An 18,419-nucleotide genomic window follows, 5' to 3' on the forward strand; every position below is an offset into this window, starting at 1 on the left:
GGCCGCCTCACCGGTGCTCCAGCTACCAGTGCAGCCCCAAAGCCTGCGCCTTGCCTACGGCACACAAGCTTTCAGCATGGGAAAGAGCAAGAACTGATTTTGTTCTTTCATCCCTGTGATCCGATCACTACCCAGCCTCGCGACTCATCCATCCATATTTTGACTCGGTGCAAAAGAGAAATGTTTTCATTCTCCTGCCCTCCCCAAAGCGGGGCCTTTCCTACCGTTTTATACCTAACTAGAATCGAAAAAGCACAAATTAGTCATAGCACAATAGTCTCTTTTCTGGAGGTAAAATGCCATTGCTTTCAAATGTATTATCTCCCTGCTCCGCAGGTTTCAAAGTGGGAGCTTCACAGCCAGGGAAACTGGGCCAGCAGCATTTGCTGGGAAAGAGCAGTATTTCTAAGAAGCTGTTTTACATTTGATCGGGTTCATTTTGCTGTTTCTCAAGCCTGGCACAGCTGGCAAGGTCTGGCTCGGAGGGCTACAGGGAAGAACTAGCCCAGGAAAAACTCATTAGGACCTTGCTAAAATAACTGCGGAGAGGCAGATCAATCTCATCCTCGAATTAATTGACTAGCTGGCAAGGAGGGAAGACCTCAAGGTTTGGGACAGCATCGCTGCTTGAGAGAGCTGAACCCGTCTCCAATGCCTGCCAAAGAAAACCTTTCGAGCCAACTGCATCCTCTGGGATTCTCTATAAATACATCCAGGGGAGAGCACACGTACAGATTGAGTCGATAAAGAGATTTGACAGAAAAGCACTGTAGTATTTTACTTTCCCTCCTTGCCCAAGGCAAACCATTTCAGTTCTTTCTCTCCCTTGGACAGCCATATGAAACATCCCCAGCTTCCTCCGTGATCATTAATCCTCTCTGCAAAGGCGAGGGGGGAGCAAGTCTTTGTGTCGGAGCAGATTCATCTCTGTGACAATTTTGCCAGGCTGGGTAAGTCGTTACGAGGCTGTGAGCCCCAGCTTCCCAAAGCGGTGGCTGGGCACTCCCTCCCAGGATGAAAAGGCCCCCCAGCAGGACCACCAGCAGCACTGGGCCAGGGGCCACTGGGCCATCAGGGATGCCGGCATGGTTTGGCATGCATCAGAAGGCAGGCTCTTGAAGTTTGCTCTCCTTCCAGGAGCTGCCTTGCGAAATACTGCTGGAAAAGGAGCTGAGATGGCGATAGGATCAAAACACTGGACATCACAGGAAAGCACCCATGGTGGGAGAGACCTGGGGCTGAGCTGCCAGCTGAAACAATCTCCCCAGGGACGTGGTGGCGACCCCATCGCTGGAGGCTTTGAAGATGCAATTGGGTGCTAGATAATCTCATCCAGGCTCCCTTTCCCACAAAAGGGTGGACCAGAAGAGCTTTCCAGGTCCCTTCCAACCTGGGCTGTTCCCATTCTGTGATTAGTTAGAACTGGGAGTGCACAGGAGCCACTTCCCCAGGACTAGGACTCTCCTACCTGCTTCTGGGGCCAACGCTTGCATGGAATCAACAAGGAGTTGATTTCACACAAGACAAGGTGCAGAGGCAGGGAAGGAGCCTTTGTAACTACCGGAGCTCAAAGCTGGCCAGAAAACCTCTTTTCTGCTCAAAGCAGGAATGCTGCCAGAGCTGCGGTTTTACACCTGCCCCCGTGCAACTGAACAGCAGAGCCAAAACAGAAGCCACGTGCTTGCAAGAGCAAAGGCGCTGGCAAGCACAAGGTGGCAGAGCAGCAGGCACAGCGCTGGCACGCACACTGACCAGCGCACGCTGGCGTGCCTGGTACAAGTCGGCCACGCCGGCTCCGTCAGGGCAGTGCCCAGCACTGAACACGAAGCACAGCCAGCGCTAAGTCACTGCTCACCCGCCCGCCAGGACCAGGGAAAAACTGACAGCAGATGAGTAGTGGCCTGGGGCTGCCAAATTCCTCCTGGAGAAGTGGGAAAGCGGGGATGCCTGCTGCGAGTGGCAGGAGACATGACGCAGAGCCCCGGATCCCCATATGTTCCATTAGCAGCACAGGAGGAGGCGTTTCCCTGCAGACATGGGTTAAACGACCCGCTCCGCTGCACGAGCCGGCCCCGAGACGGGTCCAAAGGACCCTACGGTGTTAAACAACATTGCCCACCAAAAACCCTTCCAGCTGGCTCAGCTCCCAGCCTGATTCCACAGGCACCCTGCCCTCCCCTGCCCGCTCGCCCATGTGGCACTGAAGGCGAGGTCACTCGCGCTCGCAGGACTGAAACTCCCTCGGAGGGTTTTGTCGCTAAAAATATTTAATAAATAAAAGTCGCCACGAACGCATGAGCTGATACGATGTGACGTGCAGCTGGGGGTTGCCAAAAAGCAGTGAGCGGGCAGCCTTGCTGAGACAGACTGCTGAAAACCAGCTGTCAGTGCAGGTCAGCAGGAGATGAACGTGCCCACGAAGGCGCCAAGCCCGTGCAGAGGCACCTTGGGGTCCCTCTCCAGCTCCTGCAGTTGTACATCACCTTCCAGAGGGGCTCAGGCTGGAGCATTGCAGTGCCCTCCCCCCACCTGCTCCTCCTGCCCAGCCCAGGATCAAGAGCTTCTCTGGTTCCTGGCAGAGAGCACAGGCCAGCCACGGCTGCCTTCCAACACTGCTGGCCAAGCTACTCTGGCACTCATGCTATACATCAGCCAGGCTGGTGGGGAGACAAGGGTGGGTGGGGAGAGACCTGTAGCTTGCCGGGATACCCATCCTTAAATTGTCTTCCCCTAAAATAAGATAAGGCCAAAATCTCATCTACTTACATCATCTCTTTTACGGGAGGCAGAAACAGAGTGACCACAAGCAGTGGTGGAAGATCTCAGCAGCACACGGAAGGCTGGATGCGACATTCCCCCATGCCTTGGTTTCCCAGGTTGCAGGAGATGCTGCAAGCACCAGGCTGTGCTCCATCACCCTTTGGGGGAGCAGACTGCAAACACCCAATGCACCCCCAAGCGCAATGGAGTTCCTGAAGGAGGAGAGAGACTCAATCCACTATGTAGCACTTGTGAATATGAGTGGCAGGCAAGGGAGACAACACTGTTGAGGGCTTCCTTGGTCATAGGATAAACCAAGACAGAGTGTTTGAGTTGGGGTTTGTTTCTAAGAATGGAAAATAAGTAGGATGGGTCCTGTTTCTTCCCACTCATTTCCAAACCCTGCTGCTGGCTGGCTGTCACCAGTGGGGCAAAACCAGGGAGGTGATTTGTCATCAATCCCCCACTCCAAGTCAGACAATAACACTGAGGTCAAAAAAAACGACAAAAGCAAAAAAAATCTGGAAAGAGAAAACCTCACACCCTCCACCAGCAGTGTGCCTGCATCATCCACCCTGAGCATGTACATCTTCCCAGGGTTTCCCCATCATCAGACACCACCTCACTCCAACTAAGTACCACCCACTGGAGATGGTACCGATCCGTGGTTACACCCACACCAGAGGTATCTGAGGGACGACTGTTGGGGACGGCCCCTACCTGCTGCGGCTGCAGCCCCCAGGTACACAGTGGGTGGGCACCAGGGGCTAGTGAGGTCCATCTGCAATGTGCAAGCCACACATGGCCTGACCTAGGAACACAAAGCTTGGCTTGGGACCCACGCAGACAAACGCAAGGGCTTCCAAAACATTTCACCCAGAGTCTGTATCTTTACTGCAAGTCCCTGCCAGCCCAGGGCCCAGCAGCCTGTCACACTGTCAGCTCTGGTCTCGTCTCTGCCATCAATATGAGTTAGACACATCAAATCCTCTACGACACTCAAGGGCTTTTTTTCTCCCCCTTGTTTTTATTTGATGCATGAGGATTGCTTAACGGCAGCATCAGATAACCTCCTGTCTTCCTAGGAACTCTACAGATCTATGTTCAAGTGTACATGGCTAAAACTGAAGGTCATCCCACCTATCCAGGCAGTCGAGGCATCACCCCTGTCCCCAGCACCTCAAACCTCTCTCAAGGCATCCACAAACCAATTCCCACGGTCACCTTGGGGCACAGGAAAAGGGAAGGAAGAGGATGGAGAGCTCCATCTCCCAGAAAGTCGTAGGCATGTTTTGCAGGATGACCCACTGATCCAAGGAGGGAGAAGGTCATACAGATGAGTCCTTCCAGGCCCACGTGATGAGACACTGAGGGCAGAAAAGTCCCCAGTTGATGGTGATAAGTTCTGTTCCTCATTCTCTCCTGGGGAGATGGATATGCAACTTTTGAGCTGCCTTGGCTCAGGAAAGGGTTCTATCTCGGGCAGTGGTCTTCAGTCTGTGGTCCCCAGAGCTCATAGAAGACCAAAGGAGTCATGAGGACAAGCAAAGCTATGGCTGAGCAACAGCACTGGTGGAGAGGGCTGGGTCCTCCCAGGAAGATCCAAAACCAGATTAAGACTCTCTGGTCAGATCAGTGAAGCAACTGGGAAGGGCAAAGGGACAGAACAAAAATAACAGCGCACACTTAGATCAAAACCCTGGTGCTGAGAACATGCAGCGCAGTGCAAAGGAGAGGAGAAAGAAACCACCCCGGGCCCATATGTTGGCACCAGGAAGATGATGACTTGGTGGTGGCACAGTTCACCTAGCACCGTACAGACCCAGCTGCCTCAGAGAGAATAGCTGGGCATGGCAAGAGGCTCCTCTGGTCACGAGTAACGTTATCTGTTCCACATCGCTGCCAACACAGAGGAGAGTGGTCTCGAACAGCTGCAGACCAATGTCCTAACGCCTAAAGCTCAAGAAAGCACCAGCCCACGCCAGAGCCCAGCCCTGTCCCACCAGAGCACAGGCTGACCAGCAGCCGGAGCCGGAGGAAGGAAGGATGCCGTGCTGGTATACAAAGCTTCAGCCCAGGAGAACCTTGGTGGGAAGCTGACCGGCTGGAGCTGCCACCACGATCGGGTCTCACATGCACCCACCCCACACTCGCAGGCTGCAGTGTGCGAGCAGCACGGGCAGCAAGTGGGTACTTAAAAAAGCTTCATTCACAGAGCCCGAAACAAAGAAGCCAAATCAGACAGGAGAAAGAATTTAAGCAGAAAAGCATCCCAATAACTGAGCCCTCTTTCCGAGTGTTTTACCAGCTGCCAATCCCCCACCCCAGTCCCTCAACACAGCCAAGCTAAAAGATGTGGGATGGGAACACAGCTCCACAGACCTTCATTTATAACAAGCAGGAGAAAACCAAGGTCAACAGACCTGAGCAAAGCCAGCGGCCGTGGCTGCGCGCTCAGGGGAGCAGGAGGGAAGACGAGGTGCGGCCATATTGACAAGAGCGCCGAGCACCAAGGCTCAGCCACCATAAAGGACCACGTGTAGGTTCCCAGACCCCTATAGGCAGATAGCTGTTCACGTTAAGAAGTTGTTTGGGGCGCTGAGTAGGGGAGGAGAGTCTGAAGGATGGCACGGATCCCAGACACGTCAGCCAGGGGAAACCTCAGTGGCACCGCTGAGAAGGGAGGAGGATTCAGCGAGTGTTTCTGCAATGGATTTAGGACAAAGCCAGACAACACAGGCAGAGGATGCGGATGAGCTGTTTGCTCTTCCATGGGGACATATAACACACGGCTCACAGGTCCAGATAACATACATTTAAAACATGCTGAAGACCCAGCTGACAGGCTTTCCACATGTCAAAGGGTGATCTCTGGCCAGCTGGAGATGCTAGAAATTCCCAGGAGAGACAGCAGCCTGTACCTGCCAATATTCCAATGGGTAAATAGCCTACCCAGGTAAGCGCAGGCTGGTCAGGGAAAGACTGAGCCAAGGCAAAATAAACAGATGGCTGCAACCAGACCAGATCACCAGGAACCAAAGACGACTGACACCATTAACGCCAACCAACACACGTTTACAGGTGTCAGATCCTGCCGGTAAACATGATTTGGTTTTGTGGGATCTGTGGGCTTGACTGATACACGAACCAGCACCTGTGCCATTCATTCAAACTCGGAGGTCAGCCAGCTCACACTGTGGATCAGAGCAGGATGTAGGGCAGCCAGAACAATGCTGGCATCACTCACCTCCTTCATCCCTTCTCTTGCACATCCTCCTCGGCTAGAGAGAGCACAAAACCGACCTAAAACCTCATGGAAAGAGGCCAGATTAAGCTAGTCACTGCTAGGGCTGCAGCAGGAGTCATCTGCCAGCTCCACCTCAGATGCAATTAGCCACCTCTCTGGCTGTTGGAGGAGCCCAGGGATCAGGAGATCCAAGCCCACCTGCCTGGCAGTGCCTGTGAGATGCCAGCATGGATGCAGAGAGATGCAGGCACATGTTGCCCACCATGGAGAGCTTATTACACCCAAGCCAGAATAAAGACTTCTTGAAACGACGGGAGGTTACAGCGGAATAACCCGCTCCCAGAGCTGTTAGAAAGGGTCCCCACCGGGGAAGAGCTTTGCAGGAGCTCTCCTTTGCACCCAGGAGTGGGAACTGATGGGTCTGATCAGCGGCTGTGCCAAGGGGCAGGAGCAAGAGTGCCCTCCCCACAGGGAAAGGGGGCCATACTTACCTGGCAGCAGGAAGAGGCATCGGCAGGAGCTATTAGGGAAGAAATGCTTTTGAGGGACACTAAATAACCCCAGCCTATACCTTAAACAACCCACCCTCAGAGCAACAAGCCAGCAGGCTCTCCTGGGCTTCTCCAAAAGTGATTCAAGCCAGCAAGTCGCTATCACTGCCAGCCTGCCACCCCAGGGGAAGGTTGGCCTCTCACCTGCCAGGGACAGCTGAGAGGGCTGCAGCCCTTTCCCCACAGTTCTCAAAAGCCATGGCTGCACCCAGAGAGTCACGGAAATGCCAGGTCCTGAGCCCCACGAGAGGGAGAGGGGGTGAGGGGGCACAGTGTAAGGGCAGCCCAACAGCAGCACCACCCGCTCCCTGCCAGCTCATCTCCCTTCCATCCCTAACCAAAGAAGGCTCCACCAGCCTATTTATTCTTTTAATTATTGTTAACGATTTTTATTTTTCAATCTATCTTCCCCGTCTCTCCAAAGCAGCAGAAGCAGCAGACTGGGATGCACAAAGCCCAGGCTGCTGTAAGCGAGCACTGCTGCTCTGGAAACCTGAGCCACGGGCATCCCCGGTAACTTCAGCACTGCCCCAGTGAGTCCAGAGGGAGCCATGCTCCCTCTCCGTGTCCACCAGCCTTGGGAACCCGACATCCCCAACAGTCAACCCTCAGGGGACACTGTGGGAAGGGCGCTGGAGGTCAACCCGCAGTGAGGCAATCAGGACTGTGCTGTGGGCGACCTCAGGGTTACAGCCGAAGCTGAACCGGTGCCCACGCTGCCGATGCAGCACCCAGCCTCCCCCAGGAAGGGAAAGAGTTGCCTTGTCCCAGTGCCAAGGGCCACCTTGCTGCTTCCTCCAAGCTCTGCCCCGGGCTTCCCCACCACCTCTCATGGTCCTGCTCCCTTGGCCAGTTCCCAAACCCTCAGCTCCTTTGCCCCACACATCCCCTCCAGTCCCCTTCTCCTCCTGTTTCTCTCCCCTATTTTTCAGCATCTCCAAAGCTTTCTCCACCCTCCCTCCCCACCTTCCAACCCCTCTCCCTGCCTCCTCCACCACCCTCTCCATACTCTGCTCTCCCACACCTCCTTCCTGCAATTAGGCAGCCATGCCTCCCTCCCTCCACTTGAGCTAATTCTCCCTCTCTACAGGAGTTGGCATTTCATCTCTGCTACTGAGCCCCTTTTCATGCCTCCTGGATTTTGCCATCTCACTCCCTTCCTCCCTGCTGCCACCAGGACAGGAGGGCAGTGGAGGGACCCACGCTCTCCGCAAGCTTGACCTCCGGCTCCCACTAATAGCGCCCTTCTCAAAGCAGGAGCAGCGTGAAATAAATAAATAAAACAAATCTCTGTCTTGCTGCTGTCTCGGGTTGCTTAAGGGAGCTGGGCATCGGGGGTGGGATGAAGGATGCTATTTGGAGAAGCTGTCTCCATGGCAACCCCCATTCCCACCACCGAACGGGCACAGGTCACCTGTTTCCATGAAAGTTTCCCCCTCCTTCCCCATCCCTCCGCCCTGGGAAATGCCAGCACAGCTCCAGGGGTGCAGGTGGTCCAGCCCGTGGGAGAAGCAGCAGGGACGCAGAAGTGGCAGGGATGCTGCTGGCATGGCTGCAAACGGCCTCCGAAGTCCCCCACACCATGTCGGAGGAAGCCAGGGCATCCGCATGGTGCAGTGTGCAGGGACTGGCAGCACCCACTCCCATCGCCTCCCTGCCTCCCCACCTCCGTGGGAACGCAGTCCCACGGTCAGTCTAACGTGGGCAGGGCAGCCGTGCTTTGTGGCAGGACTTTGGATGGCCGCAGGCACGCACCCTGACACACGGGCTGTTGAGACTGGGCAGAGATCAAAACACGGCCCCTCCCTCCGTACGCAGTCCCGGGCTCTACCTCTCTGCACAATTTCAGTTATTTAATTCGCAATTGGCCGCTGCCATTAAACGCTGCCAGGTGCTCCCAGAACAACCCGTGGTTCCCTTTTTAGCTCTAACAACTCCATTTCTCATGCGACAGATGCGCTCGCCAGGACCTTTCCCCAAGTAAGGCAGCGTCAGCCCCGCGTCGCCGAGCGCTCCTGCAGCCAACCCGATGCTCCCACCCGCACCAGCCCACTCCCTGCATGTCCACGCATCCGCCGCAGGGCTGGCAGCAGTGCCCAATACCCCCCGCACCAAAACAGTCGGCAGAACTCCAGGAAGAGACGGAGAGAGGATGGAGCAAGGAGAACAAGGAACTGGTTCTGCTCTCCACCAGCTCTCCAGCACAGGGAGGACACGAGCAGCAGCAGTCTCACCCACTGCTGCCGTTAATGCATCTTACAAGCAGGCAGCTGCCTAAGACCAGGGCGGACAAGAGGGCTGGCAAAGAGCCCCCAGCTGAAGCTCTGGGGTTGGCACTCGGGCAGCCATCCTGCAACACAGCGCAGGCTGGAGGGATTCACACGGTTCCCCCACAGGGCTGGGATTTTCGCCAGGAAAAGCAAGTTTATAAATAGTGCGTTTCAACACGAACAAACGAAAGTGGTAGAACTTGACAGTGAGAAAAGCCAGGGGCTGAGCACCAGCCCTTCCCCAGCATCCTCCCCCACCAGGAAGGATGCTCCCTTCCCTCCATCACCCAGCTGGCCAGGACCATCCTTGCTCTCTAGAAAGGCTGGATCTAGAGGTGTCTGGGTCAGATGGGCTGCTTGGGAACATCCCTGTTGCAGCTGGTCTGGCAGCAAGAGCAATGCAGCAGAGCTGGCTTCAAAAAGACCAGAAGCAGTGGGGATGGCCACCTGCTCGGCTCAGGGGTGAGGGTGAACACAGCCCACAGCAGCCAGCTGCCCAGCCAGGGCCAAGTGCCACAAATTTCAATGTATTGCTTGAAACCAAGTCTTCAAAAGCCCACGGGCCAGAAAGCTTCTAACTTCTCCTCCCACCCTCGCAGAAGACAGCTGCCCCACCGGTGAGGCTGGCACTTGAAACGTAAGTTTCACGGCACGATGTGTTACACCAAAGGGGCACATACCTGCCAGATCCTAACAACAAACACGACGCTTGAGGGGAAAATCAGCTTTTATCTCTGCGTCAAGGAGAAGAGCAGCAAGTTGTCAGATGAGAACTTGCTTCTTGTAAACATAAAAGAGCAGAAAAGATACCCCTGCGCCTACAGAGCAAATGGGAGGACATCCCTGCTGGGGAACTACCTGCCAGATTGCAAAAGGAGGAGATCTTGATGGTGGTGCCCAAGGGAAGACATCAAGATATGGCATGTCAGAGCAGACTCATCAGCTGTCAGCAGGAGAAGCATCTGACAGTCCACCAAATACATGCAACACTCCTCATGCCACGCTTGCTTACCTTGATGTAGGTGTCAAGGGCGGGGTGGACACGGTTGACTGCTAGATGGATAGACAGCGGCGTGGTGAAGGGAAAGGATGCCATGACCACGTGGCTGGGAGCAGGAAAGGAGAAGATCTTGAAGCCATACTTCTGGAACCGCTTGATCTGCTCTTCTGATGGCTTTGCATCTCCCTCACTCAGGATTCGGCCTATGGCGAAGCGGCACTTCTCCGGAGGCACCTGGTCGAGGGGGACAGACAGACAGACAGCATCAGAAGAAGAGAGAATCTGAAGATCAGCCAAAACCTCCACCTGCTGAGCGTGGAGGCAGAAGACCAACATGAACCAGTGTAAATGCAACAGCCCAGCATGATCTGGCACACCAAACTAGGCGCTCACACCTAATCAAGACTGATCCACACCCAAACTGTCCACACTCCTCCTAGTCTAAGCTCACAGCCCAGTGCGAATTTACTGCTCCCCTCCTTGGAGGGCAGAGGGACTTGCAGCAGAGAAGAACTAAACCCCACCGAGCTGCTGACCTAAACCCATTCCAGGTGACAGCCACTGCAAAATGTGCCTCTCCTGAACTCCCCATCAGAGACCTGACTGTGGAGATGTGCTCACCGCTGTCCCCATCTGCAGGACATCCCTGTGCCTCCAGTGAGGCTAAAAGAGACATGACCGCAACATGCCCAGCTTGCCTCCATCCCACCCAAGGAGGTCACCCTGTAGGGGTGCCTGCCCCCAGCAGCTGCCCAGACATGTGTCCCACCAGCATGAGCCACCAGCACTGAGCCGGAGGGAAATCCAGAGGCTGCTGGGTCACTCCTAAGCTGGCACGCTCAGTTGGGAGCTGAGGCATGTAAGACTTGCATGCAGTCATTGAGCTGTTTGTAGTAACATGGAGATAAACACATCCCCTTCCATCCTGGACCCCAACAACACGCAAAACAAACTGTGCTCTGTTTCCAGATTTGAGGATGCCTCCTGTTAAGACAGGAGGCTGCAAGGCTTCTAGCCCAGCAAAGCAGGTGCTCCAGGCTCTGCTCCCAGCACAGTGACGGCCCACAGGACTCCTGCCATCTCCATGCCAAAGCTGACCCAGGTTGAGGCTTTAATTTCTAGTGTTTATCAAAGTCTCACCACTCGAGTTCACCCATGGCACTGAGAAGGAACATGGCAGGGAGCAGGAGAGCCTGGCAAGACCCCCCTGAGGTACCACCAAAGGACAGGATGAGCCTTCATAATGCTGGGGAGCCCAGCTCCCTCCTCCAACTCCAGCCTTTGTCCCCGGCAGAGCTGCTGTCCTTTCCGCCCCAAAGAGATGCATGAAGAAGGAGCCAGCAGGCAGAGACCAAAGCTCCTTCCCACGGGGCATCCTGGCCTAAAATAGGAGCCCAGGGAAAAGAAGGGGTATGGGGGCACTCAAGGAAGGAGGCAACAGCTGAGTGTTTATGCTCCTGCCACCTGCTCTCAAGCCTGCTGGACGGACAGATGTGGCAGCCAGCAACTAGGAGCAGCAGATGCACAAGCCTGGCCACCTTCTGCTGACCATCTCTCTTCTGGCAAGGGCTGGAGAACCAAAGTCTCTGAACTCCCACTGCACAAGGAGACAAAACTCACCAGGACCTGCCGAGACACCCAACAGCGGCAGCAAGACAGACAGACACCCTGCAGGCGCTGACATGACGAAGCAGAGAGGGTGCACATGAGGCCAGCGTGTTACTACTCATCCACTTCCCACCCTCACGTGCCCCCCACAGGGACCTCTGCTCTGCACTCCCCAACCTCATCCCTAACTTTGCCTGCACTAGAGCTCAGCAACGTCTCCTCCTGCAGCATAACCACCCACACTGCACTCTTTGCCCCACCTTCCCCTTACACACCCTTTAACGCTGCATGGCAGGACCATCCCGGAGGGAAAGCACAAGCAGGTGTAAGCAGGAAGGAAGAAGCCAGACCGTGAGCAGCCCGATGGCTCGCTCTTGCCCTCCTGTGCTGCAAGAAGGAGCTGCAGACGGGGCTGTGCAGAGCGGTGCTGCTTTGGGGCAGGGAAGGAGAAACAGATGAGCCCAAAGACAGCAAGAGGCAGCAGTAAAGGCATCCATGGGGAAAGGCCCAGAGGAAGCAAGGAGGTAAGACAAATCTAGATAAAACTCCTTTAAACATGAAACCTCCATTTACATCCTGAGCAAAGGTGGTTCACCCTGGCCCCAGACCAACCAGCCAAAGGACCCGAGGTGCCGGAGCGGGAAGCACCACTCAGGCCAGGCGCGTTTGCTTCCTCCCTTCTCCTTTGGACTTTCTTTTTCACAGTGAGCAGCACCGCAGGGGCTTTCTCAAGGGCAGCAGCAAGGCAGATTTATCTCCTCCCCTGCCTGTCAAAACCCATCTCAAGGGAAGGAAGGAAATACTCCAGTTAAAACCAGCCTTTTCCTAACAAATTTGTCCTTTCAGGGTGGGCAGGTGCTGATCAAAGCTTCCACTCCTCCAAGCAACCTGACAGAGACATTTTGGAAATGGTTAGTTAACCGATTCATCTGCAGCTTTGCCTATGGGAGCAACACCCTTTCCTGCATTCAGGGACCCTTTTGGCCTCATCCATCTAACGCCTGGGCACGGGCTGGTCGCTGTGCACGTGACCATGCAGGCTGCAGGCAAAAGGCCCTGGCACGTGCCTACGGCTGGAGCCGAGCACAAACGCACTCGCCACGTCCAGTCCTTGCCGAGGAGTTATTTTTGTTCCTGCCAGAGGTGGGAGAAGGAAGGAGAATCCCTCTGGGCTGTTAAATATTAAATAAAAAGGAAAAAGAAAAAAAAAGTGCAAATTAATATTAATCTCGTCCATTAAAACATGTAAAACATTGCTGGCAGGGGTTTGGCAGCACTCGGGGAGCATCCTTGTGTGAATGTCGGAAAGCCAGGAGCCAGCAGAGGGCCCCGGGGATGCCGGTGACAGTAGTTGCCCCGAGGCTCAGTGTGACCCTGAGGCAGCCCACACGCTCTGGGCCACGGGGCTCCCCCTGGCCCCACTCCCGGCCGAGAGCCAGCACACAGTGGCTGCTCTCCAGCTCTGGCATCCCCGTTCTCCCTCCTTGCAAGAACCTCGTTTGGTCACGAGTTGACCAGCACAGCAAATGCTGCACCAACACCTGCCGGTCATCTGCCCCTTCCTGCTGCAGCACTGGGGGCACCAAGCCCCCCCGAGGAGCCTGCTGGCGCCCAGTCAGGGACACCGCGGGCAGCAAGCACATTCTGCTGCCTGATAACAATAGGTCTATTTTTGGTGACAAGTCAACATCTGCGGTGGGATGTCAGCTCTGCGCAGACCAGACTCTGCCAGAGGGTGCTTCTCTGAGGTCAGGAGAACACCAAGAATGAGGAGGAAGAGGAGGAGGTCATCTCTTCTGTGCAACATCCTTTCAGGGGAAAGGCAGCCTGGGAGACAGATGCACCCCACAGGACACCGGGGTGCTCAGCGTCTGAGCCAGCACACCAGGCACGAGCGTTGCAGCTGCCAGCCAAGAGACCCACCCAAAACTGGCTCCTTCTTCACCTGCCTGGAGGCAAGGCAGCCCTCTGCCCATCCTGCCCAAGGACATCCTCATTCCCAGCACCCTGCCTGGCCTGGCCTGCCTGTCAGCGAGACGCAGACCTCTGTGCGAACCAATTCAGGAGCCACAGATCAGCCTGGAGAAGGTCCCACCAGAGCCCCAGCTCCTCTAGCAGACCCCAGTACTACAGGCACCACACTACATCCTGCACAGCCCCACTGTGCCCCAGCCACTGCAGTGCCTATGGAGGCAGGAGGCTCAGGCTAATGTCACCTACCCAACATCATGAGCACAGGCAGCTCTTCCAGAGGCTGCCTGCCAAGTCCTTGATGGTAGTTTAGGCTCCTGTCATGAGAGCCAACCACATGGCCTTCACAGCTTGGGATGCCCAGTCGCAGAGATGCATTAAAGACTATTTGGCTTGGGAGCTCCCAGCACCCTCCAGGCTCGCTCCACACACACAGAGCAGCTGGAGCCTTCACTGTGCCCGTCCTGAGCACCACCTGTCCAGCTGGCTCCAAGAGGGAGACGATTCCCCTGCCCAGCATCACTACCAGTATCTCCCAGGCTGACCCACAGACTTGGGGCCACGCACCCTCTGAAACATCTAGAGACCCATACGAACACACCACCATCCTTCGCAAGGGCTCCACCACAGACTGCAGCTCCCCGCAGTATCCTGCCCTGGGCAAGGAGCTCTCCTTGGCTCACACATCAGCTGAAGGCACTCACAATCCATGTCAGATCAGTGGCCAGTCCATGAGCCAGTGAGTACAGAACCCTCGGCGGGAGTGGGAAAGAAGGCCTCCAGATCCAGTAACATGTTCCAGGCCAGACCGAGCACCACCTGGGCCACCAGGCAGAGGTCCCCATGTGCCTTGACCACAGCAGGGCAAGAGCTCTCTCCACTAGCTGAGCCTTGAATCTAGAGAAACCTCCCTCAGTCACTGACACCAAGACAGGCCTCCTTGGTCACCAGACACCATTCAGCCATGCTGGCAGAGAAGATCTGCCCCTCCTGAGAGACCTGACTGGGAAAGGACAAACAGCTGGCTTCCAAAACCCTGGAGAGCCACTAGAGACCCAGAACTAAGTCTTGCAGCCCCATTGCCTGCTCCAGCCACAGGGTGAGGGCAGACATGTGACAGATGCAGGAAAAGCAGAACAGACAGCACCAGAAAGACAAGGAAGCTTCATCCTGCACAGACAACTCAACTTTCCAGAGTCACATGGGAGCCACTCTGTCCCAGCCTCACCTTGTGCTGCCACGCAAAGCACTCCCCGTGCCAGTCATGGCAGGAATCACCACAAATATCCTTATCAGTATCTGTGGGCCACAGCAGTAGGAGCTTTCACGAGCCCACGCTTCGGCAAACAGAGAGGCAAGGCACAGCGCCCAAGCAGGAAAAGGTCTGTAGGACAACCACAGGCACGTCCACATCGCGTCCCCAGAGCAGGGCAGATCCAAGCACAGATGCTGAGCCCTTCCGACGGCATTGACTGTCCCGCTCCATTCCCAGAGACACCACGGGAAACAGCAGCACCAGGGTTCTCAACTCTGGGAGTGGACCTCGACACACGGACACCAATTAGTGGAGGGGGAAATGGCCACTCTGACCACGTGGGCCTAGCACACCAGGCAGTCCCCAAGGCTCCCATCCCTCACCCGCTCCAAACATGATGCTTTTTGCAGACAAAATCATTCAAGTGCATCTAGTCGAACCCTCTCTCTGTCCAGCTCATCCCTGGGGGGAACGTCCTCCTCGCCACCCTCCTTCCCAGGCCAGGAAGAGGCACTGCAGTGTCTCTTCTCTGCCTCCCATGATCCAGAAGCAAAAACTCATAGCAGGACACAAAGACACAACGTGGCTGGGCACACCAGGCTCCGCTGAGCAGTCAGCTCAGTGTTTTCTCACCTCCGGTATCCTCCTGCTACAGCACTCTAAGGATCCACTCAGCACTAGCTTTTCATGGACAAGTTCCCTCTAAGCAGGTCCAATCCTTGAGAGCACCATCTTGCAAGCAACGAAACAGGGGCAGGTACTACGTGGCTCATGAGGGTTCCTAAAGCAGGGCCAGTCACTCTGAGAGCAGAAGCACTGGGCGAGAGCTATCAGCCCAAGCATCGTGCCCCATGCCCCAGCACACATGCCCAAGCACCCGCACACAGCTGCTGGCCACCTCGCTGTCCCTCCCCCCACAGCATTCCTCCACGGTCACACTAGCTACTGCAGAATTACTGGGGAGCCAGGCTGTCTGCCACAGACAAATGCCCACATGCCGTTAGTTGGAGACCTCAGTGCCACCGAGGATTAGCAGCCAGGCTCCTCAACTCCCCAGCAAGTTCTGAGGCACTTTTGTTTGCTCCTTGTCCTGGACTGTACCCACTGGAGCACTTAGCTCTGGCTAGCAGCCACCAGGCAGCGAACTTTCTGCTCACCTCTCAGCCTGAAGAGCGTTATGAAGTAACTGTTTCATCAGACAGGAGCCCTCAGCACGCACCACCTGAGGTTTCAGTAAGAGCTCTCAGGGGATGTAAGGACTACAGGGAAGCTCAGAAATACATGAGAGCACTAGAAACAAGAGGAGTATGGATGAGAACAAAGGAAGCTGAAGAGATCTGCTGCTTTCAACCACAGAGCTGCAAGACCAGGAGGTGCCTCGGCTGCACTTCCCGCAGACAGGGGATCTGCCAAAGAACGCCTCACACCTTGGGGTCACGGACACTGGCCTCTGCTGCACAACCAGATATTATCCTGCGGATAACCTGTTTAACAGGAGCTATCAGAAGATACGAAGCTTTGTTTGCCCAACACTTTCCAGTGAGGGTTATCCAAGAAACCATCTGCTTTCAGGTGCCTTTCCCCACAGAGCATCCTCAGCAGACCTGGGAGGCCTTGTGAACCCCAGTGCTCATCTATGGAGAATAAGCTGCAAGTGCCTGAAATATAGCCAGGGAGCATCCCAAGCTGGAAACCTGGGTGCTGACCACAAGAGCTTGCCAGCCCCACTGGGCACACCTTACCGTGTAAGGGTTGTCGTAGTAGACACCGATGGAGCAGAGCTTCGAAGAGATGCTGCAGCCATCCGTGAAGAGCTGCCCAGATTCACCATACGGGCCCACCCTGAACTTGTAGGCCAGTGTGATGTTGCCCACTGGTGGGGAGCCAGCACTCACAACCACCTCCGTGAAGAGCCCCGAGTAGACAACAAAACCGAAGACAGTCAGCAGCAGTAGCACGACCAGCGCTGCGATCAGTCCAAGGAGCACCCAGTCAGACATGATGGACACTTGGTGCTCCATGCTTCCTGATGCGCTAGCAGCAAGAGAGAAGAAGAGGGGAGTTAAGCTAGCACTCGCACAAGCAGTCACTCTCTAAAGCTATTTATTTGCAGTAAAACACACCCACTTCCAATTCCTCCTATGCGTGAAGCTTAAAGACAGCAGAGCCCCACCAGAATCCTCCTGTATATTAGTGTCACGTTGCATCAGCCTGTTCCAATTGGTCACCAGGTACAAATTACACTGCTTCAGCGCCTCTTGGGAATTACCTGGTTATGGGGGGGGGGATGGAAAGGCACTGTCCCCATCTCCCCAGAAAGAGTCACACCACTCCTGTCCAGCCCTGCACCCAGGAGGGACTGAAAACCACCCTGGGAGCCTGCATCGCCCAACACATCAACAGATACACAGCACTGGGCTAAGGATCAGGGGACCATAATTAAATAATTTATCACTTGTGGATAACAGACATGACATTGTGACCAGGGCAGCTCCTTTGTCAAAAGTCTAGAAGCCAGGCCTTTAACAACCCAAACAAGGACCACGCAGTTAAGAGCTGAGCCCTGCATCCAAATCCAAGCACCCAGAGAGGCTCAGAGGAAGCTGAAGACCCAGCTAGGAAAAGCATCCCCAACACACTCAGGTGCAATGAAATACCGATATTCCTTTTACATGGCTTTTTTTTGAACTTAAGAGTTTTTATAACCCCAAACAAGGCTTCCTGTTTTGTTTGGCATCTTTCCTCTCTTGCATTGACTGCAGGACACAGCAGCCTGGCAAACACCTCCTGCTCATTTTCACCCACCAAGCGCAACCACTCTGGGGAGCTGCAACCCAGCCCAGCGCAGGAGAGTTGTTTGTGTTTTGTTCTCCCTTGAAACACAGCTCTGGTCACAAGGACTGGCTGCGACACTCCCCTGGGACTTTCACAGGAGCTAGGTTTGAAAGCGAAGGTTGAAGTAAACAATTCACCTTTACCTCCATGTTATAAACACACTTTGTCAAAAAAAAACATCGTTCATGGCAGCTGCTGCTTCTTCAGCTTTATAGCAAGAGGAAAGCCACATCCTGGTAGGAACCGCAGGCAGCTCCACTCTGCTCGACCCTGGCAAGCAGGGGTACAGCAAAGCCGAGCCCTGCAGAGCTGGCACTGCCAGCCACGCTCTCGGTGCCGTGGCAGCGCCAGGCCGGGCACCATCTCAACTCAATGGCCCTACTCACCTGAAAAACCAGCTCAGCCCAGAAACGATTCACGACATCTGATCCACAGGGGCGCAGGATCCGCGGCGCTGCAGCAGGAAAAAACAAGTATCATTGTTTCCTTTCAAACTCATGACAACGAAAGCAAAACAGTCACGGCAGAGCACCTGAAAGCCCCCAGTTGCCTCGAACCTGCTTCCCCAGAGGAGGAGTGTCCCGAGAAGCACCTTCTCCTGCAGGAGCCTGCAGGCCGAGATTTATTCCCAAAACTCTGTGGCTGAACGCACGGGCACGGAGAAACACAGAAACTGGAAAGCAATGGCGAAGGAGGACGACGTCCTGCAGCTGCCTCTGCCGGCGTGTCCCACCTTGAGCCATCCACTGGCTCACCTGGGACACCTGAGCTGCACCCGGTGCTGCTCCCGGATGCCCTCAAAGCAGAGCGCTCCTGAACCTACAGGCTGGCCGGAGCTGTACGCCTGTCCTGATTCCCAGCAGTGCCTCCCCTCTTCCCCACACCAACACAGATTTATTACTTCAAATCATGGATTTGGGGA

At 55.2% G+C, this 18,419-nt stretch overlaps 1 protein-coding gene across 1 annotated transcript in view; it reads right to left on the reverse strand.

The window, feature by feature from the left end:
• TEX264 (testis expressed 264, ER-phagy receptor) overlaps positions 1–17,895 on the reverse strand; it is a 40,843-nt gene extending 22,948 nt beyond the window's left edge. Inside the window, exons 1-3 of the mRNA XM_009989765.2 lie at positions 17,884–17,895; positions 16,405–16,696; positions 9,841–10,062 (exon numbers count right to left, since the gene is read on the reverse strand). Of these exons, the coding sequence (XP_009988067.1) occupies positions 9,841–10,062; positions 16,405–16,683 (501 nt within the window). The 5' untranslated portion in view covers positions 16,684–16,696; positions 17,884–17,895. The remainder of the gene's footprint in view (positions 1–9,840; positions 10,063–16,404; positions 16,697–17,883) is intronic.
• Positions 17,896–18,419: the final 524 nt, after the last annotated feature.

This window comes from Tauraco erythrolophus, chromosome 12 (genome assembly GCF_009769465.1).
Source record: "Tauraco erythrolophus isolate bTauEry1 chromosome 12, bTauEry1.pri, whole genome shotgun sequence".
Classification (NCBI taxonomy): domain Eukaryota; kingdom Metazoa; phylum Chordata; class Aves; order Musophagiformes; family Musophagidae; genus Tauraco; species Tauraco erythrolophus.